The sequence below is a fragment of the Myiozetetes cayanensis genome, unplaced genomic scaffold, assembly GCF_022539395.1.
Source record: "Myiozetetes cayanensis isolate MyiCay16 unplaced genomic scaffold, myiCay2020 scf10, whole genome shotgun sequence".
In the NCBI taxonomy this organism is placed as follows: domain Eukaryota; kingdom Metazoa; phylum Chordata; class Aves; order Passeriformes; family Tyrannidae; genus Myiozetetes; species Myiozetetes cayanensis.
Window position 1 is genome coordinate 3,425,059 of NW_026086605.1, and position 25,390 is coordinate 3,450,448.

Genomic DNA, 25,390 nt, shown 5'->3' on the forward strand with positions numbered 1-25,390 from the left:
AACTAATCATATGACCATAGAGATATGAGTACACTGTGGGTCATCAGCCATTTCATGCTCTGGGAACCTCTCAGAGTGACAGCCAAATGATATCAAGTCCTGGTTTTTTTTGCATGCACAGTGATGGCAATCACAAATAGGAGGTCACAAATAGTCAAGAGGATTTAGATCTGGTTAGTCCTAACCTGAGACAGAGAAAATGGACTGGACAAGCTTGCTGGAACACCTGTCCCTTCCTGCAGGGCTTGAGCTTCTAATAGCCCATGGGCAGCCAGAATGGCCAGATGGTTTGTTAGCAGTGGTGGGTCCTGGTGTCTTGGCTAGGATGGCTGATCCACTGGCCAGAAAGGAAGGCAGCTCTGGATGTACCCTGAGGGGCTAAAACGACCCCATCTTTTCTAACTCTAACTTAAATTAGAGATAAAAAAGTTACTTTAATTATCCTGCAAGTGAACACATTCATAGAGCAGTTATGACTTCCAAACCCATGACCTGAAGTGAACCTTTTGTTCTGTTGATAGCTCTGCAAATCATTGAGAAGACACTTAGTACCTCCTCTTCAGTGTGGAAAGACAACTCAGGCCATTTCAGCTGGCCCAAGCCTGCTCTTGGGGGTCTCACACCTCCATTCCCTGCAAATCTGGGAGTGGGGAAGGTGGGTTTTGCAAGAGAGGGATGTCCCATGAACCCCTTCCTTGCAGCCAGCCCAGAGGAGATGAAATACCACCCTCAGCCACTGACATCAGCACAGGGCACTGCCAATATCCACACAGGTGGGCAACCAGTCCACAAAGTCCACTGCTTCACCCAAGTACAATTAAAAACAACTCAACAGGGAATAATTAAAAAAAAACCAAACTTTTTATTTAGACCAACACAAGAAGAGCTAGATAGGATTTATGAGCTAAGTTTTTTGGTTGGAGAGCCAATGTGTACTTTAAAGCATCATCAGAGACCGAGAAGACACAGTCTTGAACACTGTGTTGTAATAATTGGTAAAACAGATGAGACAGATTTTTTTTTAAACCAATTACTTCCCGTCCATTCGGAGACAGATAAGCCCCCAGCTAAAATTCCTTTTCATTCCAGTGCTTGTAACGATGAAGATGAAATGTGATTTTCCTTCTAACAAATGCTCCGAAAAGCAAAACCGGAAAAAGCTCTTGTTTCTCTGTTATGGAAAATAGGTCTCGACATGCTGCAAATTCTGCATTTTACTTACTTTCTACCACAAATGCCTCATCTTTAAAGAAATGAATACTGTAATCATTTTCTCAGATTTATGTTTTCTTTTCTGCCTCATTTGGCACTAATGCTGTGTTATTACAAGAACAACTGTTCACTGCAAAAAGAATGATCTTTAGACTTCTCATCCAAGACCTTTGGAGTCACTGGGAATGAACTGCAAAGAAAGGCAGGGAGGCCGTGGACATGAGCAGCAGCTGAATACTTTCCCACTGACCAGGCAGATTTTCTTCTCGTTGCCTGATGACACAGAGCTGCGGTTTCCTACCCCTTCTCAGACTCTCCTCCAGGTAGAGGCTTGCAGTTTTCAGAAACGATAATAAAACGTGGGTCAAACAGGGTGCAAACAAGCCCCACGAGCAAATTCAGAGCCTGGGAACATCTTCACTGATGAGCGTCCCTGGGATTTGAAACGGCCACGTGCACCATCATCAGGATGAGGATCACAGCAGTGGTAACGAGTGCCACAGCTCCCGAGCCCTCGAGGGTTGAGACATGTGCTGGCAAGCCAAACAGCAATGAGGAGCGCTTTAACAATGAACTTGGAGAAGAATCTGGAGGGAATTAGTGTCAGGCATGTGTAAAGAGGGTTACTTTTCCCATCTCCGACACCTATAATTACATCTCAAACGTGCTAATAAAATCCAGTGGTTACAGTGGGTTGGTTTTTTTTCCTCTGTGTCAAAGTTAAGCATGCTGCCATGACGCCTAAGAAAAAAAAAAAAATCAACTTTCTTACACTTCCAGTCGCCATGCAATCACCAGAAGCGATGACGGCTGGGTCAGAAGGGCCGAGGTGCGCTCCTGGCTCCCGGGGGCCGGGCTCGGCCCGCCGCCCCCTGCCTCGCCCCGCTCAGAGGTGCGGGGCGTAGAAGGGGCCGAGGTACGCGGGGCCGAGGAAAGGGGCGAAGAGGCCGGCGCCCAGCGGGAAGGGGGCGGCCGGCGGCACCAGGACGTTGGCGGCGGCGTAGGAAGGGAAAGTCTGGAAGGGCAGAGCGGCGGGGCCCGGTGGGCTGGGGCTGCCGCCGCCCGCCGCCGCCGCGGGGGATGCTGCGGGGGCCGCGCCGTCGGCGCCCGGGTGCTGCTTCTTCCACTTGGTGCGGCGGTTCTGGAACCAGATCTTCACCTGCGTCTCGGTGAGGCTGAGGGACAGCGCCAGGCTGAGGCGCTCGCAGACCGACAGGTACCGCGTGGCTCGGAACTTGTTCTCCAGGGCCACCAGCTGCTCGTAGGTGAAGGCGGTGCGCGCCCGCCGCGGTTTCCCGCAGCCCGGCTCTGCCCGCCGCCGACGGGAGCCCCTTGGCGAGCCCGGCTCCTCCGGCCCGGGAGAAGGCCCGGTCCCGTCCCCGTCCCCGCTCGGGTCCTCCTCGTCGCGGTCCTGCCCCGCGTCCTCGGCGCTGCTCTCCGCCGGGCCGTGCGGATCTAGGCGAGATGGCAGCGCTCGTCAGATGGAGCTCACCTTCCTCCCGTCACACCCCCACCCCCGCCCGAACCCCGCGCTTCTTCTCCGGCATTTCCCCCTCTCCCCCTCCCCAAGCGTGGAAATATAAGGGCAATCATTAAAAATAAAATAAAAGGGAGAAAAACCCCTCCCGCCGTGCAAGAGGAGGCCCCCGCACTCCTCCCCACCACCGCTGTGCCACCGCATCCGCGGCGTGGAGGGGGGAGGCGTCGATATAGATTTCTTACCAATTAAAAAAGAAGTTATTAAAGTCCCCTTCTGAAGCGAAATAAATCCCCTCCCTCCCTCCCCATCCCCGCGCTAATGGAGTTTCAGATTTGCGAGGGCCAGATCGATAGATGTCATCTATTAAAGGTAAGTTTTAATCGAACAATATTAGGATCAGGCCGGGGGAAGGAGGTTTGAAGTGGGCACCTGCAAGCTGCGGGCAGGAGATAGGCGGGAGTCGGTAATAGGATATCGATCACCGGGAGCTAAGGCATCCTCCGGTGGGGACGGGCTGAGCAATTACCCAGCCGGCCGTCCCGCGGGCCGGGGCAGCCGACCGCTCCCGCCCTGGGGAAGGGGTGCGCCCGGGGGTGCCCTTCCTCGTGGACAAAAAAAAAAAAAAACAAACCAAAAAAAACGAAAAAAAACAAACAACACAAAAAAACCCACCACAAAACAAAACAAAAAAACCCGTGCGGTGCTCCAGTAAGAGCCGCGGTCCGTCCGGAGCCGGCATGGGGCGGCGGCGCGCCCCGGGATGCGCCATCCTTGTCGGGCGGTACAGGATGCCCCGCACGCTGGGAGCCGTGAAGGACTCACGGATAGCGAGAACTTTTTTCCCTTTGCATCATCGAGACTTAAAATCCAGCTCCAGCCCCCCATTCCCTCTCTCCTGCGGGAGCCCCGCCGGGCGCTGGGATCAGGGGTCCCCTCTGCCTCCACCTGCGCGCCCCGCCAGCGCCGGACGGAGAAACTCGAGCGCGTTCCTACCATGTGCCTCTAGTTTATTCCTCCCGCTGCCGGGAGCAGCAGCGTCCTTTCCTACTTCAACTCTTCCCAAACTTTTCTCCCGCTCGCCCGAGCGGGGGGCGCTGCCCCAGCTCCCCGCGGCCGGTTCGCGTCTCCTGCTGAATTTCTGGGGATCCAGGATGTCTAAGATGGAGAAGGAGATTTTACGATGGATGGGGGCCGCCTTGGCCCCGCGGTCCGGGCATTCCGGCATCCCACCCCACCCTCCGCGCTTCCCGGGGACCTGCTGGCTCCCAGCGCTGCGCCGGGCGCGGAGCGGGGCCGCTCCCGAGCCTCAGCCTCGGCGCTGGCGGCGCGGAGTGAGCGGCGGGAGGAGGGTCGGGCGGGGAGGCGGAGGGGCCGGCGGCGGGGTGGGGGCAGAGGAGGGGGCAGCGCAGCCATTGGCACGCCGCCCCCGCGCCCCCTCCCCGCCGCGCTGGCTCCGCGGGGGCGCAGCGGGCGCCTCCCTCCATCCCAGCCTCCCGGCGGCGGGGCTTTCCCGTCACCTGTCCCGGGATGGGTGGGGGAACGCGCAGCGAGTTGGGCCGGGGGCGGCCAGGACCCTTCCCCGGGTTCTCCGCCAGCGCAGGGATGCGGCTGCACTCACAGCGCGCCGGCAGCTGCCGACCCCCGGGTCCGGAGAGCCCCTCGACTGCTGCTGTCCCCCGCTGTCCGCTGACACACCTGCAGCTCCCTGCTCAGTGCCGGCCCAGCGGAGTGACCCTCGTGTTCAGAGGGACCCAGAGAGGAGGGATGGTTGCTGCATCCCTCTGCTGCGCCGGCCGGGCTCCGGGCTCCAAGCGCTCCCTCTGCCAGCGGCCACTCTGAGGTGCGAAACTACTGCGTGGTCCGCAGGTAGAAATGAGCAGCTTTTTTGTTTTGAGGCAGCTTAGGGATCAGTCGGGTTCAGACTTTGGGCCAAACCCCTGCAATTCACCCGTGGTGCTCAGACTGTTCTCAGTGAGCAGGCAGGGAAACTGAGGCTTGCCTGTGTTGGAAGAGTTCCTGCCCCACTGAGCAGCTCCTGGACTAACCCTCCTTGCTGTGGGGGGAAGCACTTTGTTGTATGTTAATACCTGTAAAGCAGGGTAGGCGACAGCAGGCCAAGCCTCTCTGCACCACCTTGCAGCAGCCCCGTGATCACTTCTAGCCAGCCCTGCTTATTAAAAACATGCTAGTAGTGTATTTCTGTACACCTCTATCTGGTCAGGGAGATGCTTTTCCCTCTCCTTAGCATTTCAGCATTTGTTGGTACCATAAATAACCAGATGGATGAAGGGAAAGGCACCCTTCAGCCAGGGAAAACAACCCTCAGTAGGAATCTGCTCCTCCACCTGCTTTTACTCCCAGGGAAAGATGCAGAGCACACCCCTCTTCCTCTTCACAGGTGTCTCAGCCTCAGCAGAACTGGGGTCACACAGTAATCCCAGTGCTCTTGCAAATACCTTAAGATAACAGGAGAACAAGATGATGAGATGATGATGTGCAGGGTGATGTGATTACAAGCAGCTGTCGTTGTTAATTATGTGGTGGCAGCATCCAACAGCCCATTTGGCCTCGGGGTGTAGAAGCAAAGGTTGCTCTGGCCTGAGGAGTTCACACTCAGAAGCTACAGGTGGGTAAAGCTTGGTTTTCAGGATGCAGGTGGTGAAGAACTGGGGGAAACAAAATCATTTGATATACTTGAGACCACAAATACTTCTGTTAGAGTCATTGGGTCTGCAGGAGCTGAGAAGGTAAATTGTAGCACTGAGATTTGTGAGTTAACAGACATCTTCAAATATCATCCATTTAACACCTGTATGCACAGCAACCTCCAAACACACACAAACACACGTGTGGAAAGGCACACGTGAAAAAGCACACACTCAGGGATTAGTTTTAGCGCCCGTGAAGTTGGTCCGTTTCCCAGCTCAAGCATTAAAATTCAGCCCGAGTGCTGTCTTCAAATTGCTTTGATGCTAGGTGGGTTTCAACCCTGACCTGTCCTGACGGCAAGTGATGGCTGTAACAAGCTGTGGATCAATATTCATAGCGGGTGTCCTGGGCTGATAACACTATCCAAGACAATGTTCACTATCGGTGCAGACAGCTGAGATATTGCGCCATTAGTAATGTTGTTTTAAATAACCTGATCCATTTCTGGGTCTATTTAATGAATTTCACAGTTTAGATATAATCTTTAAGGAGAAGCCAGAGGCTATTCCAGAAGCGGTGATGCAAATCAATGCTGCCAAGGCTCCTCTGCTTTCCTTAAAACAAAATGGACTATAATTCCACCGCAGCTCCTTATATATTCTGGGAGCCGCGGCGTGCTATTGATGGTATTAGCAATGAGAAGGTATTTGAGAGAAAACAGTGTTATCTGTAAAGTTGGAACACAGCTGATAAAATCTTATTTGTAATGCAAAATTCTTTATATGACGAGTCAGTGTTGGGTTTTTTTTTTTTTCCTTGGTTGCCACATGAATCAGAGGATGGCTCGGGTTGGAAGGAACCTTAACAATCATCTGGTTTCACCCCCACGCCAAGGGCAGGGATGCCACCCGCTAGACCAGGTTGCTCCAAGCCGCATCCAGCCCGGGTTTGGGCGCTGCCAGGGCCGAGGCAGGCGCGGTTTCTCCGTAGGAAGGAGCGTGCGAGCTGCTGCGGGGCGGAGCGGAGCCCGGGACTGCATTTCCCGGCATCGCCCGGCGCGGGGCCGTGCGGGCGGCGATGGCGGGCTGGGCTCGGGCCGTGCGGGGTTTGCTGCTGGATGTCAGCGGGGTCCTCTACGACGGCGGGGCCGACGGCGGGGTCCCCATCGCCGGCTCGGTCGAGGCCGTGCGCAGGTGGGTGCGCGCCCCGGGACCCCCCTCCGGCCGGGGCGGGGAGTGGGGTGGGATGGGGGCACCCCCGAGCGAGGTTTTGGCACCCCAGGGTCGGCGGTGGTCACCTTCTATGGGGCATTTAACTCCGCCGCCTGGAGTGTGACTCCCCTGTGTGAAGTCGCGGACGGAACAGCAAACAGGAACTTTTGGGGTCACCTTGGTGTTTTTTAGGGTTATTTAAGGTGAGGGAGCCCCCAGACCCTGGGCTGTTGGGGAAAGGAGCGTGGAGGAGTGCGGCCGATCACATCCTGTTCGGGTCTGTATTTGCTGTCATCAGTGCACACGCAGCAGCAGCAGGTGATATACGAGAGATCTGACGCCATCCCCGGTAGTCATTTTGAAAATACTACACGCAGTGGCGTGGTGCTTCTGCAAATTGATTAACTTTGCTGTCAGGTTAGCTGAGACTTCTCACAGAAAACTTGCAACCCAGCAGACATGGAAAATTTCTGCACCGGGGTTAATGATTGCCCAGCTTGGAAATTACTCGAAAGCAAAGTGTGGTTGGGATGAGTTAATTCCTGTGTCCACAGGTAGGGACCTCTTTCACTTTTAGCTGAGTGATGCAATCCATGTCACACAAGCTAAGTAAATTTGATTTAAGTAACTTGAATCAACTAGGTTGACTTGCCAAGTGTGTCTATACTGGCCCTGCTGGATCAGAGGAGCAGGATGGGGCCAGTGGCTGCAACTTTGTTTAAAGACAAGTATTGATTGGCATGTGTGCCCTGCTGGAGGAGGTTGTGGGTTTGTGTAAGAGCCTTTTGGCTCTACACTGATGTTTCACTAACCCACTGCAGAAGATCCAGATCTGTGTCATGTGGCAAGTGCTGGAAAGGGCTGTGAGCAACCTGGTGCAGTGGAAGATGTCCCTGCCCATGGCAGGATGGGGAACTAGATGGCCTTTAAGGTCCCTTCCAACCCACACCATTCTGTGACTGTGCTGCTGTGTGTACCCCATTTGAAATGTTCTAGAAGTTTAAATTCTGAACCCTGAAAGGTTGACAGCTGGGTGAGCACCTCTGCAGTTTCTGTCATCTGGGACCACTCAGCACACAGACACAGTTGTGATGAGTGCATTATTGAGCAGGAAAATGTGCAGGAAGAAATACTGAAAACAGTAAAATTAATCACATGAGGTTAGTTAAATATGTGCCTGAATGTTTGTGGAACCAGCTGGAGAAGGTCCAAATGTAGTAGCAATAACAGAAGTCTTTGCTGCTTTTTTTCTTTTTTAATAATTATGTCTTTGTTCATACTTCTTGAAACACGTGTAGCAGGCACAGAAACTGTCATCAGATGAAGCTTTTGTTTCCATCTCCAGGATCAGAGTTACCAGTGCTGTCAGAGAGCAGTGTTTGAAGCAAGTTTAAGGCTTATGGAGGCTCGTGGCCTATTTGTGATGCTCAGCTGGCTGGTGGAAGCTGCAGGTGCCAGGACAGCCAGCAGGAGAGCAGCACTCCCAGGGAATTCAGTGATATTAGGCAGAGGGAAAAGTTGCTTCTATAAAGACACTGTACTGTAGTGCTATGGCATCAGGGTCTTTCAAGGAGTTGGTGCACCTGTGCAGTGCTTAGCATGGAACAAGCCCAGATCATGGGCAAGGCCTCCAGGCATGGCCAAATCAAGCATAAATAGCAACAGCTGCATAATTACTGCCAGAGATCAGATCATTCCTTTAAAATTCAGGACAAAGTCAATAATACCTGTGTTGTGGTTCACTGGATGCTTTTGGTATACTGGTTTTTCCTCCTAGGTTTTTATTCATCGTTTTCTGTTGGGTTGCAAGGCTGTTATTTGATAACCTTTGTCACTGCCTTTGCTGAACCCTCTTGCATGGAGGCAGTGTAAACTGCAGTTCAACTTACATCAGTGTCAGAAATATGCTGATGAAACAACAGTAAAACTCTGGCCTTGGGCTAAAGAAATTATGGGATTTCTCTGGAAATACTGGAAATGTCTAAGCCCTTGTTCCTCGTTACTTACAGAAACCCCTCAGCAGCTAATCCAACCTGTCTGCCTGTCTGGAAGGGGCTGGGAGTGGGTTTGGAGGTGCAATCCAACAACAGGCTCTGGGGGAGCTGCACTGGGAAAGTTGATCTTGCTTGGGCAGGATCTGGTGAGCAGTGGAGAAGCAGCAGTCACAGCTGTGGGAATTGGGGACAGCAGAGTGGAATTAGGGACAGCAGAATGGAAAAGTGACAGGAAGGAAAAAAAAAACCCAAACCCAAACCACTTTGTTCAGGTCATTCAGTGTAGGTGGTTAAGAATAATCATTTTCCTTGGGTAAAGTCAAGTAGCCTTATTTATCTGCCTATTAGGTTGGTAATTGTTCTAGCTCACACCATTTAAAATCTTTATTGACTCATTATCCTATTGCCAGTCGGTCATTAATATTTGTGTCTGCGTCACAGCACAGCTCAGTGGTTTCAAGCAGATGGATTAAAGCTAAAAGGAGCCCTTTTTTAGTTAATTCTTTTTTTTTTTTTCTGTATCAATTAAAAAGTCATAATTGCAGGTGGCTAGGAACTTGATGCCTTATTCAAATTGATATGGTCTTTTGCTAGAAGAGCTGTCTAAAATCTTTCAGTGCATGTATATGTCCAATAGGAGCCTTAAATACCATTTTGATAACTCATAGTACAGATAGGGACTCTGACAAAATGACAGCTGACCTCTTCTTTTCAGAATGTCTTGCTACATCATCTCCCACACCATTACAGCAATTAACTTAGTGTAACAACATATACTACACTCCAATAAAAATGATAAGCAAACATATTAATTTGTCATTGGTTTCATGTGACTGAAGCCATTTTGACCTCTTAAAACTGTATTGGCTGCATTATTTCTTTTGTTTCCAGCCAGACTCTGCTATGCAGTTATTTGAGTTAGTGTTTCGGGGAGCAGCAATGGAATTTCTGCCAGCAGAATTTGGCCTGGTTTATATTTATGGTGGCTGCATGGGGGTTGCTTCTCTCTTGTTTGTTTGTTTTTAGCTGGCAGTACAGTCAGATGGAGCAGAAAAATGACCAGAGAAGCTGATGGACACTGAAACATCCTGAGCAAGATGACATTCAGTAACACACTTCCCAGTGCTGTAGAGGCTCTCCCGAGGAAGGCATCAATAGTCACTATCCAATTTGGTATAGCCTGTGGTGAAACACTAAGTGTAACCACCTGGAATGCTTTATTTATTGCTAATACACCTACATCTCTGATAAATCTGTGATAAATTACTCAGCCATACTGTGGCAGCCAGACCTTACCCGTGTGCCAAAGGGTATTGGCACTCCTGGTTTAACCCAGGAGCCACTGTGCCAGGAGTGTCTTTAAATTCTCCAGAGGCTCTTACTGTTAACTTTGGATGGGGATATTAGCCCAGCGGATGACTAAAAAAATCCAAAAGCAGCTTGGTAAGATTATTTGCCCCTTTAAAACTTTTAACCCATAACATGGCTTGATTGTTTAATTTACTGCGGGATACGTTTGTTGTTGTTCTTGAAAATCCTTGTAACAAAGTTAAGCACATCTCTTCCCAGTGTGTGGGGTTAACTGGCAGATGCCGTGGAGCAGATCAGAAAGCCCATGGACAAGATCAGAAAGGTGACTTAAAGGCTTGTCCTGGAGCCAGCCCTAACAGTGCCTCCGTGTTTGTGCTCTTGTTGTCTTAATCGATTTACACAGCATTGACACGAGGTGAGCTAGTCCCTTTTTATCTCACAAATAGCGGGGAGCTGGTCTCTCACAAGACAGAAGGTGGTCAAACATCCATAAAAGATGCTCGGCCTGTGCTCTGGCATTTGCATTTACAGCCGCGCGCTGATAGCGTGTCCCATTAGCATATCCATATGAAAAGCACACAGTAGTTGGACATTTACAACATCCTGTCGTTGGGCCGGGACGGTGCATCTGCCGGCACAACTTCGCGCGGGGTCCTTTAGAAGAGCAGCGGAAACCTGGGGAGCGGGGAGGCTGTGGAGCAGCTGGACAGCCGCGTTAGAATGAAATACCCGGAGAGTCTAACAAGGCGAAGATTGCGAGGAGAACAAGCGGAACTGGGACCGTAAAGCAATTCAGCGCGTTGGGGTGGTTCGGGTGGGAGCTCACAAAGAGCCCTCTGGAAGTGCGTGTGTGTGCCGCGGGGAGCGGGAAGTCTTTGTTGTCACAGGAGATAACCCGAGGCACGGCTTAGCACAGCCCGTGCAGAGTTTCAAGGCTTGCTGTGCCTTCGGGACGTGTGATAGCAAAGGAGTTGTTTCTCTCAGGAAGAGGTTTTCAAATCAACTGCACCGGCTCTTGTGTAAATACCGTTTTGTTTGTCTTTGTACTTGACTCTCTTTGCGCTTTCTTTGCCCATGGATCCCCAAGAAGGGGAGGTGTCACTGCCCTTTCTGAAACGGTAGGGACACAAAAAGATGAAACACTTCTGTATTGTCATATGGCTGTTCCTTGACAGAGGCAGAAAGAGATCCAGGAATTCATCCTCAGTGGATGCAGAGTTGTCACAGCTCCACTCTGGTCTGTAACATCAGCTATGCCCTAAGTTTTTGAGAGCAGTGGATGTTCCTAACTCATATTTGCTTTCCTAATCAGCAGTGTTCTTTTTTTCTTTTAAAAAACCCAGATCTGTGTCCCTGAAGTTGTGTGTACTCATGTGCTGTCTACACAAATTGCATGAGTCAGTGCTTGCACTTTTGGAATTTAAACATCATTAGGCTTTAGGGTCTGAGAAATAGAAATAATTCTTTACAAACAAGTGCTGTTTGTATACAAAGTAAGAATTCAACCCTGACAAAGATAACTTTGTTTTGACTGAATTTTTAATGGAGTAAATAGCATCGTCAGAGGCAAAAAAAATCTCAGCTTTTCATGGAATCACAGAATGGTTTGGGTTGGAAGTGACTTTAAAGATCATGTAATTTCAACCCCCAGACCTGGGACCCCACTTTTTAGCACAGAATGAAAGCTACTGGAGTATCATTCACTATATTGTCAATACAAATACTTTGCTTGATGCAAATAAATATATTCATGCTAACTGAATACCCAAAGATCTGGGTTTTTCCCCCCTGACAGCTTCAAAGTGGAGATTTACCAGCTATTTAAGGTCTGCCAGAGTTTACTTATTTACCCACTTGCAGTGTGGTTCAGGTCTTTCAGGTGTAATACATTAAGCTGATTTGGTAATCTGCAGCAATTAAATGCAGCTTGTTGCTGAATGGAATGGACCAGAGAGATTTTTCTTATATTCTGCTTTGTGCTTCTTTCTGCACATTCCCTTCAAACGTATGTGTTATTTTTACTGAAGGCTTAATTCTAGTTTACACTGTTGTGCCATATTATTGTCTACTCTTCTGTTCAGGGAGGTGTACCATGATTTATGGTGTCAGATAATTTGTGTGGTAATCCTGGTATCCAGCTGTATTTGATGGCCTTTGTAGAGATTTCAGCACTAGGTGGACTTTGTGTTTGTTTTGATATGCAACTTCCAGTAATTATTTTTACCTCTGAAAAATCCCAAATGACTAAAACACCTAAATAAAAATGTTGGTGGGTTTTTAAAGTTTTCTTTTAACTACCTTTAGTGATTCTTTTTTTCCCCAGTTTTTACTGTCAAACAGTGCCTCAAAGTGCTGTTTCCAGAGTGTTTATAGTTTTATAACTGTACCTTTCCTTATGTCACCCTTAAGTAACCCTGGCCTCTTCTTGTGGCTCCTTCATATGTGCCTATTAATCTGCTTTTATTCATGTTCAAAGGTAATGCCCTCCCATTTTTTAATCCCTGTTGCAATCCCTCCTTTGGATTGCCTCCAAATTATCCACTTCTATATATATATATAGAGAGAGGTGAGCCATATGGATCTCGAGAGGAAATTGTGCTCATGAGATAGCAGATGCAGAGCTGAGTTTCAGACCCAAGAATGCAACAGGGAGTGGGGCCAGAAAGTGCTGTGTGTAAGGATTTGTCAGGCCAGCCTTGCTATGTGGAGCAGAAAGCTGGATCACCAGAAAATGGGAATTCTGGTGAGCTTGGGACCAATGGCAGGACATCGGTGAATGGAAACACCGGGAGATCAGGGGACAAAAGTAGCATCAGAGATGTGACAGCAAGATTTAAGCAGTCTGGACGTGCTGTGATGGCAGAAATCAGAGGAATGGAAAGGTTTGGGCACTGGGTAGAGAAGGAACAACCTGGGTTTCATCCACAGTCCTCATTGCACACACCAAGTGAAAAAAAAAACACAACAAAGTTCAGCGTTTCTGTGGAATTAGGAGAGGGTTGTGCAATATGAGGATGGGTGAAGGCACTTCTGGCTGGCCTCCTTCAGGCTTCTGAAATAATTATTTTGGTTGGTGTTGTTTCAGAAGATGAAATTAAAGGTGAAAAATTGCTGCTGCTGAAATTGCCACTGGAATGATGCAATCTGGAATGATTTGCAGAGAAAATGTAATAGATTATTGCCACAAATACACCTTTTAATACACTCCCCCCACAGGCATTTCCACAGCTGGACCCCAGAAGGGCTTACTGCTTTCAGCCAAAACCCTTTTGCATCCTCAGGTCTGTGTGATGATCCCATGGGGGTTCTCCTGGGAAAAAGTTGCAAGATCAACCTCAGAATTAGCAATTGATTTGTAAATGTGACATAATCTGACACTTGGATGTAACCTGTGCGTTGCATGGGCTGGGAGAGGGCGTTTTACGAGGGAGTGTAGAGCAGTGGTGGCTTTTTAGGTGAATTTCTCCCTGGAAGTGGCAGGGCCAGCAATGGAGGCTTCCATGGCAACAGAAAAACATCCCACTGCCTGCTAGACAACTGTGTCAGAAGGCAGAGATTTTGATCCCTCTGGTTTTCCATCAGCCAGCCAGGCTAAAGAGGTACAAATTTCTGCTCTTTTCAAACTTTCTTCTGGATTGACCTTGTAATTAGACAAGTAATTTCTACTTTTGACCATTATGCTTAGTTTTGTCTTGGCTCAGTTTCATGCCCTCCTGACAGGAGATGTTTTAGCTGGAGCACCAGCACCTTGGCCCTTGCAGAGGGCAATAACCTAAGTCCTGCCCAGGTGGGAGGAAGTCCTGGTTCTACTTTCTTGTCTGGTTGCAGGTAGATAACTCTCTGGTGCTGCTGATTCCCTGTGTTTCAGACAAGGCATTAGAGTGCTGACAGCTTTATGCTGGAGCACACTGGTATTTGTCCACTGATGCAAAAGACTCAAATAGCAAAAGTGCTTAGCATGCTTGCTTTTAAATTAAGAAAACTTAAAACACTCCGAAAAACCAACAACAGGATAAAAGGCCAATTCTGGAAATCTCATAACTTGTGCTCTTCCAAACCCCTTTGAAGTTGTTGTTGGGACAGTTGCCAAGCTCAGGCTTGCTGCCTCTTCCAGGGTGTTGCTTTCTGCCCTCCTGCCCCTCTCCTCAGGACCTGCTGGCCGTGGGCAGGACTCTCCTCCTGCTCCTGTGTTAGGAAGAATCTTTGTCACAAAGGGGTCTATCCAAAATCTGAAGTTTAGCCTTTTACCATGTCCTTAGTTGCTTCAGCCACGTTCAGGACAATGTGAATTTGAGGAGTGATGGCTTCCAGCCTAGATTCCAGGACCATTGCTTTTCCTACTGGTGTCACAACCTTTACATCATCTGAAAGAACAGTGTTTTGTGTGTTTTGTGTGCCCAAAGGCTGCCCATAAAGGTTGGCAAGGGCGGTTGGCTGAGTCTGCACAAGGTCAGCGAGGATGTCTAATAATTGTCCTAACACTTTACCTGTTATGGAGCAATAATGAGAGTTTTTTTCATTATTTTCGGGTGAGTGAGCCTGGCAGATGCTGACAGCCAGCAGATGTGTAAAGTTCGAGGTGATTTGTAAGGGACCGGCTCATCTGACGCATGGTAATTGCATTGTGGGACATTGTCACTCAGCCTCGTGTCCTGCTCCAGCAGGACGAGGTAAAGGTCAGTTCAAAGAGCTGCTGTAGTGTGAGGGGCAGCTCAGGGCTGAAATTAAACCCCTCATATCCCTCTCTTCCCTCTACGTGTGCCTGGAGCACGGTGGGTGCCCCAGGTCTGGATTTAGGGTTTGGGTTTTGGGTGACTGAGGGGTTGTTTTGATCTGGAAGGGGCTTAAATCCCTCCTCTGGTAAGGCTTAGAAAAAGACTGCTTACTACCTGTTGGGGTGTTAGTTTAATGTTCATCTGTCTGCTTATCATTTTGGGTTGGGACATTCTTTGTAGCTTCTCTTCAGTGCCTGTGTGCTGTGGCAGCTCCCTGGCAGCCAGTGCAGAGCTGGTGCTGGCACAAAGCTGGAGGGGGACAACTGGATTTTCCATCTGCTCCCTGCTGCCCTGCCTGCTCTGCTGTGCCCCTCTGAGAAGGGATCCAACAGGTTTCTTTTGCCACAGAGATGCTTTTAGCTGAGTTTGCCATTTGTGACGCCCCAAAGGGTCATAAGCTGCTCTCCCTTCAAGTTCCCCTCTTCCTGCTCGTGGGCATTAGGAGTGGTGTGAGTGGGTTTGATCGATACTGAGCCTGTGGATGGCCCCATACAGGGAGTAAGAGGCAGCCTTGGGATGTCACAGCTACCTGGACATGCCAAGTCTCTGCAGCGCTGCCTGTCCATGTGCTCAGCCTGTGCTCTAATCAGGATCGATTCCTGGTGCTCATGGAGTTGGAGTGGGATCTTTATCCTGGCCACGATGTATGGAAGTCAGCTGAAGCCCTGATTGACTGGGTTTCCTGGGTGTGCCTGCTCTTCTGTAATAAAACTGCTGAGAACTCTCTAATACACCGGAGATCTTGATAAAACGTGTGTCGGGTGTTTCATCTGCTGGGGCCTCGTTCTTCTGTACGTCCTCTCATCTAATCCCTTGCTCTTTATCACATTACAAATCTTGTTCTTTATTCTTCTCCCAACATCCCCACACTTTGCCAGCACTGGAAATTGCACTTGGCTCCTTGCTCTGCACGTGCTTCCAGAGATAGGAACAGTGGGTCAGTGCAGAGCCTGGGGGTTTCCCATTAAAGTGGCCAGCTCAGCAGCCATGCCCCCAGTGCAGTATGGACCCCCTGAGCAAAGCACCTCACCTGTCAGACAGAGACCTCCAAGCCACCTCTTTTAGTTCCTCCTGGTGGTGGCAAAACTTACCTGACCAGGAAAACTGAAGGAGAGTTTTGCTGTGAACGTGACTGCAGCCAGGATTTCCCCCATGTGAAAGGGTTTTACAGGATCTCCCCCATGCTGGTAAAAGCTCTCCCTGATTATTTAAGCTCTGAGTTAATAGCTGTTTGCTGATGTGTGTTTGCTGATACTGAGCATCCAGGGATGGATTCATCCCAGTTTGTGTGTATGTAATCATGCACATACCAGTAAGTGTGACTGTTCCATAAAAGGATTGGCAGAGACCAGCAGGGGGTCTTTTTAGGGGTGCTCTCTGGGAAGGAAAAGGTGGCTCCTCACTGGAAAGATATTTTTGTAGAAATAAGTCTTCTCTGGAGTTTTTGTTGATTTTTCTTTTGTTTAGTGTTCTGGGGTATTTTTGAAAGTCCTTTTCACGTGGACTCCCATTTTCTGTCCAGCTTGGTCTAACTCTCTGTGGACCTCACCTGATCCTAAGCATTTACTGAGCTCCTTTGTTGGGGTGATAAGTGATGGTGGGAGTCAGGGATGATTCCAGACTGCTCCTGCTTTGGTCAAGCCTTTCAGAAGTGTAACTCTGTTTTTCATCTAAAATGCTGAGAAAGAACTGAAGTTTGTAGTACAGGAAAACTGAGTCTTTGCTTTCACCGAGCTGACCCGTGAGGGTGTTTGTTTGTCTGTGCAAGTCGATGTTTAGTGTTGTTCCTGGATTCGTGTTGTTGACCTTTAAGAGGAGAAAGAATAGATTCTCATTCAACAAATTTCTGCTTCCAGGTACTTGTGAGTCATGGGATTTTTTTTTTTTTCCTCAGGACTGTGCAGATAGGGTTTGCATTTAGAATTTTTTTTTTTTTAACCATGGCACACTCTATTGAAGTTTGTTATGTATCCAAATTACACTGCTTTGCTTTTAAACTCCAGCTGAAACCGTGTCTCGAATAACAGATGTGGAATACTGTCATCCCACTGTCACACCAATTGTTCATTGTTCTGAGAAGGTCACATCATAATTCATTAACAATAATTATTCCCTGGGTACACCCTGCACTTCTTCACTCAATTGCTTCATTAACTTGTGAGTGAATCTCACATTCAGTGCTCCAATCAATGAAGATATATTTATAATGTACAAGTGGATGCTATTAGTTACAATATATTAACTGCCTAATTTAAAATAGAAAAGCTATCTTTATGAAGGGCAATTAACCACTAAGTGTAATTGATAATTCACGTATCTATGATTAGGAAAGACAAATAATAAGAAAGAAATGAATCACCAGCACTATGAAAGAAGACACTGGCGTGCAGTTTTAATGAGTGGAAGGGCCTCTCTGGGTGAGGACCAGATTTCCAAGAATCCTTTGACAGAAATTTCGTCATCGGATGCGTTACCTCGAGGTGGTTTTGGTGTTTGGACCAACCAACTGAGGTCATCTTCCCTAGAAAATGAACCCAGCATTATACTGTTGTCTTGAGAATCAGTGCAGGGACTTTCTTAATAGAAAAGACCTTTTTCATCCTAACACAAAGAAAAGTAATAATATTTTAGTAAGAATTTATAAGCTTAGTGCCAGATTTACTTGGGTGTCTGAACCTGCATGAGCTCAGGTCCTGAAAGATAGTTATACACACATTCACATGAAATCTGACAAAAATAGTAATTTTCATATATTGAGGAGCTGAGTGACAGTCCCTTAGGCAGATATTTATTTATTTTTTTAAAATTGTGATACATTTTCTGATGCTTTTGATTTTCTGTGGCCACTTCAAAATACATTGGGTCTTCAAATAGCTGAAAACTCAAAACCCATCCCTTCAGAAATGGCCTTTTGGTGACCAGTAGGTCATGACAGCTTGGACCAGGAAAAAAGCCACTCAGAGGGAGAGGACTTGCAGGAGATTCATGGAATCTTAATATGTTTTGGGTTGGAAGGGACCTTAAATATCCTCTTGTTCCACACCCTACCACGGGCAGGGACACCTTCCACTAGACCAGGTTGCTCCAAGCCCCATCCAGCCTGTCCTTGAACACATCCAGGGATGGGGCATCAACACAACTTTTGCAGAATACCAATCCTTGGCTCTGGACACCTGTGGCCATGTGCTCTTCCCCTGAGAAACATGTATTAATGAGTCAGTTGAACTACCATATTTTTCAGGATTACCCACCAAGTAACAGCGCAGGTGTTTTATGAGAGATGTAATGATCAAAGTAACTGAATCCACGCCAGTGCTGCCACAAGCATCACTGCAGCTAACTGGCCTCTCACCTGGAGTCTGCAGACGTGCCAGGTCCTGCTGTTGCCTGCAGCAGGTGATCAGGAAGTGGAAAGGTGAAAATCCAAGTTCAGGTGTCAAGAGCCAGGGGTGTCGCACCAGCTGCTGCTGTGCAGTGCCTTCAGGTCAGGTGTGTCGGCATCCACGGACCAGCTGGAAGGGAAGGAACTAGAATTAAGTGTTTTTATGTGTGGAGGGAGTGTGTGCCTGCCACGCTGGGGTATTCTGTGGGTGGTGGACATCTCCTGTGCTGCCTGTCCAGAGGGGCAGTTACATGCTCTGGCAGGGGCTCCGCACGTGGAAACTGCAGCTGCAGTGCCCAGAATTTAACATCATTTTTAGCAAAACTGATGCCCTGAGCTCACTTTCTGTGCCCAGTTCAACCCTGCACTGCTTTCCTCCCCCTTCCAGGATCAAAGCATCTGGCCTGAAGCTGCGGTTCTGCACCAACGAGACCCAGGCCACGCGGGAGAACTTCGTGAAGAAGCTCCGGGGGATGGGCTTCGACATCGACGTGTCCGAGGTCACCGCCCCAGCCCCAGCAGCCTGCCACATCCTGAAGGAGCGTGGCCTGAGGCCACACCTGCTGGTGCACCACGGTGGGACAAACGCTGCAGCACACCTGGAGGGGTGGGAAGGGGTTTATCTGGCTCGTTGTCGCAGGGCAGATGAGTGGCAGGAGCCAGCCTTGAAGGCAGAGCTCTGAGGAGCAGTTGATCCAGGCTTTAATTTAAAGGGAAGCACAAGTTTGGGGGAAACATTGTCGATTCCATGGGATATGAAATGGGGAGTGATTTGGGAGTATATTATTTTTTTTTTCCCCCCTCCTTCTGTAGATCTCGTGCCTGAATTTGCCGAGATGGATAAAACGAACCCAAACTGTGTGGTTCTTGGAGATGCAGCAGAAAACTTCACCTATGCAAACCTTAATGAAGCTTTCCGGGTTCTGATTGGGATGGAGAAACCTGTCCTGATCTCCCTTGGAAGAGGGTGAGTCAAGCTCTGTTTTTTTTTCCTCAAGTCTTTGCATTTTTAAATTTCCACCAGTGTCTTTAATGGAGACCAGAAATTGGTGTGGGCATTCACAGAGCCAACTTTTAAGCCGTCAATCTGCGCATCTGGGCTGAGAGCCTGATCTGCTCAGGTACCTGTCCATGAAAAGGGCTTTTATTGCTTTACAAGAGCCCCTTAAAAACCCACAGAAATCATGCACAGTTTAAGTTTTGATCTGTGCAGCCCTCAAGTGAGTGAGTATTGCAAGAGGCCGGTAGGATTTTAGGCATTGCTTGTCTTTTTGTCTGCTCCTGCAAGATCTCAGAGGTGAGAAATGGTTTAACTGCTGCCTGTAGCCTGAACTGAATATAAATGATTTTTAATAGTGAAAGGAACCCCAAAATCCAACAGGCCATGCTTGGATAAAGGGCTGTTGGTGTAGGCTTGCGATGCAGTTGGATGCTTTTGGTGCTTTGGTAGAGACAGATCCATATTTTTTATAGTTTGAATATCAGGCAACATTTTTAATTATTCTCTGTCCATTAAAGGTAAATTTTGATCTCCTGCTTTTCACATACAGGAAAAACCCAGTCAGCGAGTTTAAATGTTTTCCTAAAACCAGTTGATTTGTATATATTCTGAGGTTTTTAAACAGGAGGTTATTAATGCCACTGCTGAATAATGCCAAATCCCAACAGCCTTGCAGGAGATATTCTTATCTCTTGTGTGATGTATGGGCTTTGAAAAGACTGGGCACGTTTAGCTTGGGGAAACTGTAGTGACAACTTTTCTCAGTGGTTCAATAGACCATAATGGGCATGAAAACCCTCCTTAGTTTGTAGGTTATTGATCCAGCTGGGTAGAACTTATCACTGGGAAGGAGCAGTTAAATTCATTGTGTTGCCTTACCTGACATTCACGCTCTAATCCTGCAACAGGGGTGAAAAATCCTCACTGCTTCTCGGAAGGATAAAGGGAAAATGTTGAGCCCACAGCAGAATGGCTAATGTACATAAAATAACCAGGTTTTGTGTTGTGTAATATCATCTTTCAAAAAGAAATATAGAATCAACCCTTCTTTAGGAATTGTAGTGTGTTTAATGCAAAAATGCCTTTGCACCCTGTGCATATGAAAGTTTTTGTTTGGTCATTCGTTGGCATAAATTAATTAAAACCCCAGCCTTGCTGTTACTTATTTTGAATATTATTTTTCATGTAAAAATATAGATTTTTTTTTTTTTGGATATTCAGAGCTCAGTTTTCACCGTGAGCATTTATTTTTTCTGTAATGATTGATCATGTAGTTAATGTGACTATGAGTTCTCTGGTGAGTTGTCTGATTCGGAGAAGGGAGATTATAAATTGCAAGAATTGTTCCCCTGACTACAGAAGCCTTGTTGAATGCAAAGGGCAGTATAGAAAACTCAGCCACCAGCCAGCTTTGTTTTTAAAGTGCAGAACCAGCACAACTGGGTGGATCTTTGCGAGGTGGGCAAGTGGGTTGGTTTTGGCTGGAGTTTTAGTTCATTCCCTGGAAAACCAAAGTGTCAGAGTCACTGAAGCAGAATACCCTCCTCCTGAAAGTGGAGTGATTTACATTTAGCATCTGTTTTGGGCTGAGAGTGGGAATTGGCTTTGTAATTTCTTCTGTCATGCCACTGTCAGAAAATTAAGCTGTTTACGCCAGACTATAGAAGGTTAATGGCTGCTCTAGCAAAGGTCAAGTGGTCATTTTAAAGGAAGGCTATGCTGAATAATCGAAAATGGCAGAAGGATAAGGCATAAAATCTTAACTGACTGCTCATCCTACCTTTTTTTCCTTTCACATAGAAACCTGTCTTTCCTCTGATCAGGAGCGCTTGGAAGGCCTACATTAATGTGAATTGCTATTCCAGAAAAGCACTGTAAAGATAATATCTAATTTCATGAGCTTCATGGCAATAGGGACATTTTTAGAAGGAGCAAAATATAGCTCAGAGGGCTTTCTTAGTCACAATAAACAGTGCCCTGGCCTTCCTCATGTGGGAGGCGATGCTGGTCAACTGTTTGGGGTCTCCTTCCAGATACACTGAAGGGGTCACAGATGCTGGCTGGTGCCAGCCCTCGCCTTTTATCTGCCAGGGGGTCTCTGTCACTGTGCAGTAAAACACTGGCCAAGTTCATCCTTCATATGGGCTCGTTGAAATCCCTTTGAACCAGCGGAGTTGAGTCCCAGATGGGCATCTGCTCTGAGATCTTTTCCCCGAGCATTGCTGAGTGGTACTGAGCCTGCCCTTCCCCTAATTCCTGGTGTTAACTTAGGGCTCTGGATTTTCTGATTACTTGACTTTTCATTGCAGCCATATGGACACCTATAAAGGCACAGAAATCATAAAATGTGGCTTCTTTGTGTTTAACTGCCAGCGTTTTCATTTCATGGGAACTTTATCGCTCTCATTTCCAGACGCTACTATAAAGAAACTGATGGTCTGAAACTTGATGTTGGAGCATATATGAAGGCACTGGAGGTATTTTATAGCTTGAATTATGCTTACTCACTCTGTGCACCTTGTTAAAAGAGTAACTGGTATAAATACAGGCCATCTTCTGTAATTACTCACCTTGGTGGAGGGAGTTTCCACAGATCAGAACTCATTTGCTGCGTTCTAAAGATGAGTGGCTTCATTTGTTTTCTGCCTTTGTTCTTTTTATTTTTTTATTTTTTTATTTTTTTCAAATTAAAATGTGAACTTTTACCATTGTGGCACCCTTTTTTTTTTTTTTTGAAGCGAGGCCCTTGAAAGGAGGAGTGAGAAAAGGAAAACATGGAATGTTGTCTGCGAGATATCCAAGAGAACCTGAAGGTCCATTTTGTGTTTGTTGTAGTGTTGTTTTTGCCACAGCCCTTGCCCTTGACAGTTTGCAGCAAAAGGCCCTTATTCAAGGTCAATCCTGCTTTTAAGCCTGATTAAGTCTGTGCAGAACCAGAACCTGACAGATAAGCCAACCTAAGGGTGAGAGAAGGAGAGAATCTTTATTTTCCCTTTTATAGGCTTGAAGAGAGATTAAAAACAGTACATAGTGAGTGCAGAGAATAAAGCAAAATAGGGTAAAATATAAACACAGAACATATAAAATGTCTACTTGTATAATGTATACTTGTAGCACATTAATATGTATCTATGTGAGTTTGGGGGAAAGTTTTTGCCTCCCAGATTAACTTCAGGCTTCCTGTCTAGGGAACAAGCTAGAAACAACTGTTTCGGCATAGCACTGATATTTAGTTGCAGGAAAATGTAACTTTTCAAATCTGGCTGGTCACTTGAACCATTAAAATTAAGCCAGGTGGTTGAAGAAACCCTCTGCACCTTTTAAGGCCCTCCAGTACTTTTTGTGATTCAATATAAAGGATATTTGTTATGTCTCTAAGAGTGATGCTCTTAAAAAAAAAAAAAAGTGCAATACTGGAACTGAGTTTGAAGACTGTTCCAGGGTAAAGAATGTAAAATATTCATAATTTGAGATGTCTCAAGAAGAATTTTTCTCCTGCCAGAGAACTTCAACCACTTCTGACATCCAAATTCCCTGATATTCAACTTCACCCACTGATCCATTGTGTTATTTAAGGGCAAAAATCAATAATCACATAGTTTTTATAAATGGAATTATGGAGCTGAACAAATGCTTTTCCAATCAGCACTTTTTGTGTCTCTGTCTTCTTTTTTTCCAGTATGCTTGTGATGTTCAAGCTGAGGTAGTGGGGAAACCATCAAAAAGGTTCTTTGAGTCAGCCCTGGCAGAAATGGGAGTTCCACCAGAGCAGGTGAGGTTTTCAGATGCTCTGACCAAGGGCTGTGCCATACATTTATGCCCACTGATGCATTTTTTCTGCTTTGCTGTAACTTTGGAAATCTGTAGAAGAGGCTGAAGGGAATGTGACCAGGAGGATGTGGTAAACTTTGGGTGGATATGCAAATATTTTTCCCAAATGCAATGTGTTATGTATGGTGCAGAGAAATATTTACATTCAAGATCTTCCCATGAATTACTTCAAAAAACCCTAAATAAATAGAAAGGAAAAGAAAAATGGTAGAAAAAAATACCACAGAGGGGAAAAACCTGTGTTTGCTCATTCTGCCAAATAGTGTGAAGTAGACAAAAGAGAATTGACAGCCAACAGGTTGAATTTCTTCTTCCCTGTTCATGCTTACCACTCTCCTGAAAGGTATGACATAATTTTCTCTGCCTTTTTCAGGGTTCTTTTTAACTTCCTTCTGTTTCCCTTTTTATTCCCAGTGTCAGCCTGCATTTTTTTTTTAGTAAAAGGGAAAGGCAGATGTAAAATATTTTATAATTTTGCTGAATGGGAAGCACTGACTGACCCCAAACTTCCTCCTGTGTTACTGGCTTTCCAGAAACATGCTGAATGTGTGAGCCTTCCTTAGACAGCCCATCTCCCCCCTTTCTGTAGTTGTTCCCAGCTCCTCTTTACTGATTTGTTGTTATGTCACACGGGGCATAAGGATGAGTATGAGATGACTCACAAACAGCAGTGAATTACAACGTAATAATTCCATCAGGGGAGGTTGGGTGACATTATAAACAACAGGAGCAAAGTTTGGGTGCCTTGTAGGTCCCTCGAGCCTGGAGATGAAATTATGGCCCTGTAATTCAGTATGTGCTTGAGTTTTACTTTATTAGAGAGTGGGGAGATGGAAAAGACCTGGTAGGCCATCTAATCCATCTCCTTCCCAGTGCAGGAATGTTCCCTGCTCCACATTTATTGATGTTTGGTCCAGAGTAGTTTTCAGTGAGCCAAACAACCAGCCTGCTGTGATCACTACCCCAGGGGCAGTGATCAGGTTTTATGTGCAGGCAGCTTTTCCTGAGATTCATTGGGATGCTTCCCTTTTAAACTGCATCTCCTTATTTATAGTTTTATCCTAATTAACAACAAATAACTGCTTGCCTTCCTGGTTGTTTTCTCTCTCCAGTTATCTATAGGCTTGTTATCATTAAAGTAGTTGTCTTTTATTAAAACTGTGTGGTTTAGCTCTCAGCAGCTTCCCTCAGTTTTGTCCCTCTGGTTCTTTCCTGTGCTCCCTTCACTTTGTCCATATCTTCAAAATAACTCATAATATTCCAGAAATTATTAATTATTCAAACCATTCACCCAACCAACAAACACCCAAATCCTTTTCAGCCACAGAGTGGCATTTGGAAAAAAACAAACAAAAAACCAACCAACCAACCAACCAAACAAAACAACAAAAACCAAACCAAAACAAAACCGGAAAAAAGAACAAAAAAACCCACCCAACCACAGAGCTCAGGCCTTGGATACTGTCTGTGTAAATCACGTACATACAGGCAGAGAGGTGCAGTTTTCCTCAGGCACTGTTTTTCCTGGCCCATGGGATGCCAGGACCTTGTCAGCCCATGGCAGTGAGGGAAGGTGTCATTTGCAGGGATGCAACAGCAGAACTGTCTCAAAAACCTTGTCCTGGGAAACAAATCTCATTTAATGCATCGCCAGCCTGGTACAAATGGTCCCACAGGGAACTCAGAGAATGGTCCCCTTTGGCTTCAGGAGGATTTGGTTTGGGTACAGAAAAGCAGGAATAGTCCCCAGAGATTATTTATTCATTTTCAGCTGTTTGCCATAGTGACACTGGTGACCAGCTTTATATTTTGTGAGAGTTTTGGCTTTTGTTCATATAATTTCTAATATTAAATGTCGTCATTGGTGTACTAATATGTCTGGTCTGTAGGTATAATATTTTGTTTGCAGAAAGATTTGAAGTGGAATGTGTACCTAACCAAGGAGACACCACTGCATAATGGCACCAGTCACTCTGTGTTTTCCACTGTGGAAAAAATAATCCACACTGCTGGAGTTAAAGCCTGGATCAGGATGCACATGTGTAGGAGGAACAAATTAGAGCCAAGCAAACTACCTTAATTCTGACACCTTTCTCTAACTTCTGAGTGCTTGACCTTGCAGCTTTAATGTTCTTTTGAGAAGGATTTGCAGGCTGGTTTAGTTTGTGGAACATAATAATAAAACCTCAGTATATTCAGTTTAAAACCTCAGTATATTCACTTCAGTCAGTTCCTGTAATACACTGTGTTACATTTTAATCTGTCTCCCAAATGAACTGTACTTCTCTGCATCTGTAGTGACATGACAAGGGCTGGTTTGACTTGCCTTTGCTTTTACAAAATGTTTGCCAGTCATTTATTCCACTTGTGGAACGCATTTAATCCAAACCGTCATTAAACCATTTTGGGTGAGCTGCGCTTTTGAAAACATATTACAATTTTCTTTCACCTGACTTTTAATGAAAAATACCTTTTTAATAAAGCTGTCTCACCACAGTAATTCGAGACAATGGCAATTCTGAAATTCCTCAAGCTGCTTTAATCA

General features: G+C 46.6%; 2 protein-coding genes across 2 annotated transcripts in view; one reads left to right on the plus strand and one right to left on the minus strand.

Annotated features, from left to right (window-relative positions):
• Positions 1–2,098: 2,098 nt before the first annotated feature.
• Positions 2,099–3,917, minus strand: NKX1-2 (NK1 homeobox 2). The gene is made up of 2 exons (XM_050305388.1): positions 3,686–3,917; positions 2,099–2,667 (listed from the first exon to the last, which is right to left on the minus strand). The coding sequence occupies exons 1-2, from the start codon at positions 3,915–3,917 to the stop codon at positions 2,099–2,101; spliced, it is 801 nt and encodes a 266-aa protein (XP_050161345.1).
• A 2,479-nt stretch (positions 3,918–6,396) lies between these two features.
• Positions 6,397–25,390, plus strand: part of LHPP (phospholysine phosphohistidine inorganic pyrophosphate phosphatase) — a 75,710-nt gene continuing 56,716 nt past the window's right edge. Inside the window, 5 exon segments of the mRNA XM_050305387.1 lie at positions 6,397–6,534; positions 18,403–18,590; positions 18,828–18,981; positions 21,428–21,491; positions 22,694–22,786. Of these exon segments, the coding sequence (XP_050161344.1) occupies positions 6,419–6,534; positions 18,403–18,590; positions 18,828–18,981; positions 21,428–21,491; positions 22,694–22,786 (615 nt within the window). The 5' untranslated portion in view covers positions 6,397–6,418.